This window comes from Haplochromis burtoni, unplaced genomic scaffold (genome assembly GCF_018398535.1).
Source record: "Haplochromis burtoni strain Fernald_Lab_line unplaced genomic scaffold, NCSU_Asbu1 Contig_299, whole genome shotgun sequence".
NCBI lineage: Eukaryota > Metazoa > Chordata > Actinopteri > Cichliformes > Cichlidae > Haplochromis > Haplochromis burtoni.
Genome location: NW_024582660.1, coordinates 667,249 through 669,779, shown reverse-complemented (window position 1 = coordinate 669,779; position 2,531 = coordinate 667,249). Strand labels below are relative to the sequence as shown.

General features: G+C 46.0%; 1 protein-coding gene across 1 annotated transcript in view; it reads left to right on the top strand.

The window, feature by feature from the left end:
• Positions 1 to 2,531, top strand: part of LOC121815776 (gastrula zinc finger protein XlCGF57.1-like) — a 5,065-nt gene extending 2,534 nt beyond the window's left edge. Inside the window, exon 2 of the mRNA XM_042228048.1 lies at positions 65 to 2,531. Coding sequence (XP_042083982.1) covers positions 65 to 1,701 — 1,637 coding nt within the window. The 3' untranslated portion in view covers positions 1,702 to 2,531. The remainder of the gene's footprint in view (positions 1 to 64) is intronic.

The window sequence follows — 2,531 nt, the reverse complement described above, 5'->3', positions numbered from 1 at the left end:
TTTAAAAAAAAAGTGATAGAGTCACATGATTTAAATAATCACATGTCATGTATTTTCTCTCCAGAGTTGTGTTTGTCAGTTGGCGTCACGAGTCTCTCTGACAAGAAACGTCTGAAGCCAAGCAACTCGATAGACAACCAACTGAAGGAGACTCTGCCTGGCACATCCTCCAGACCACAGACCATCTCTGAACTGGATCGCCAGCTGGCCTCTCCAGATGATCCAACAGGAGACGAAGAACAATGTGAGAACGACAAGCAGTTGGTGTCTCACCTTTGCAGAGTGTGTGGGAAGTCCTTTGACAGGAAAGGCTTTCTGATGAAGCACGTGGAGAAGCACTTGAAAGAGGCCGACTGTCTGTGTGGTCTGTGTGGTGAGCGTTTTGAGTCCAGTGATGGCCTAATGCTGCATCTCCAGATGCACCGTGACAGCACCAAGACATGCGATGTCTGCGGCAAGAAGTTTCCCTCAATCCGAGCTCAGGAGATGCACATGAGGATGCACACTGGAGAGAAACCTTTTAGCTGCGTTGTCTGCGGGAAAGGCTTCAATCAGAAGGGCAACATGGTAACCCACATGAGAATCCACACGGCAGAGAAGCCATTCACCTGCAACATCTGCCACAAAGAGTTCAGTCAAGGCAGCTCGCTTGAACGACACATGAAAGCTCACGACGGACAGACACCACTCAGCTGCAGCTTTTGCGGAAAAGAATTTGCAAAGAGTGCTGAGCTGAGGCGACATATCCGGTGCCATGGATCAGATGAGCAAACGACCATCAGTAGCCGGCACAGAAAACCCAGCCTGACCCCTTCTCACTGCTGCAAGGTCTGCAGCAATGAGTTTCACAACAAAGGAAACTTTGTGAGGCATGCAGAGACACATCTAAACCACCCTGATTGTCTCTGTGGCATCTGTGGAGAGCGTGCAGAGTCCTCTGAGAGTTTGCAGCTGCACATCCAGAGTCACAGAGAAACAAGCCGGATCTGCGACATTTGTGGCATAAGCTTCAGAGACATGGAGATCCACATGAGGACACACACGGGCCAGAAACCATTCAGGTGCAAAGACTGCGGGAAGGACTTCCCCAGAAAGGGATCGCTGGAAAGGCACATGAAGCTGCATGCTGGTGAGCGGCCGTTCATCTGCGAGTTCTGTGGGAAGACTTTCATAGAAAACACAGTCCTAAAGAGGCACATCAAGAGCCACATGGGAGGGAAACCACGAATATACTCCTGTGAGGTCTGCGGCAAGAAGTTCACCATGAGCCAACACCTGGATGTTCACAAGAGGATCCACACTGGGGAGAAGCCATACACCTGTAGGGTGTGCGGGAAGAACTTCAGGCAGATCGGAAACCTGGACTCTCACATGAGGATCCACACGGGTGAGAAGCCATTTATCTGTAGCCTCTGTGGGAAGAGGTTTCGCCAGAAAATCTCACTGGAGACACACGAGAGGTTCCACAAGAAGGAGAAACCCTACAGCTGCCAGCTCTGCAATAAGGGCTTCGTACAGAAGATCGACCTGAAGAGACACATGCTAACGCACACAGGGGAAAAACCCTACAGCTGCCAGGAGTGTGGGAAGAGGTACCAGGAGAAACGCTCAGTGGAGTCACACATGAAGGTCCACAGGGGAGAGCAGCCTGTCAAAGACTGTCAAAGACAGGAAGTTCAGCCTGACTTCATCCAGCTGTGAGCTGCAGACACAGCTCCTGTTAAGTCCTCAGTTTGAGAAGCTGTTGCTTCATGAACATGTTGAAGTATATTTATGTTCCCATATCTTCAGAGATGATATAGACAGAGTGTCAGCTGGACAGAATTGAAATTACCATAAAGATCTGAGCTTCCTGCCAGACAGTGTGGCTGCTTTTATGCAGAAATATTTGAGTTTTTTTTAAATTAAAACTACAACAGTCAAGATTCCAGTCTATCACTTTTAAATCAGCTGAATGAAATGTGTAAAACTCAGGACAAGGAAGCTTCACAAGAGACAGCCCGCCTAAAAGAAGTATCCTTCAGGGGGCGGCACTTTCTGATAGTCTAGGAACAGCAAGGGTGGAGGCTCAAAACCTTTGAGCTAAAACTTTGAAACATGCATTAAGAAATTAGTTAACAATCGGTAATTTTTTACAAATGACGTATTCTGGGAGCTCCACAGATAGAAATAGTTTCTAGTTTTCAGTGTTTTTAACAACTGAGTTTTTCTCATATTATTTCTTGGTGTTTATGGAGCAACATATTAAACATATAAGGATGCTGGTAAACAGGTTGATTGTCCACAGCTACAAATCTTAAAAATGAAATAAAAAAAGTCTATTTTGGATTTTAGGTTGTGTTTAAGTTTCAAGTGAATACAGTACATAAATTAGGGCTGCCACGATTAGTCGACTAGTCATGATTACGTTGACTATCAAAATTGTCGATGACTAATTTAATAGTCGACGCATCGTTTGAAGCTTTGTAAGATCCCAAAAGACGCGGGAATAAGTAGTAGGATTTAAGAGTGTAATAACGGACTGAAACAGA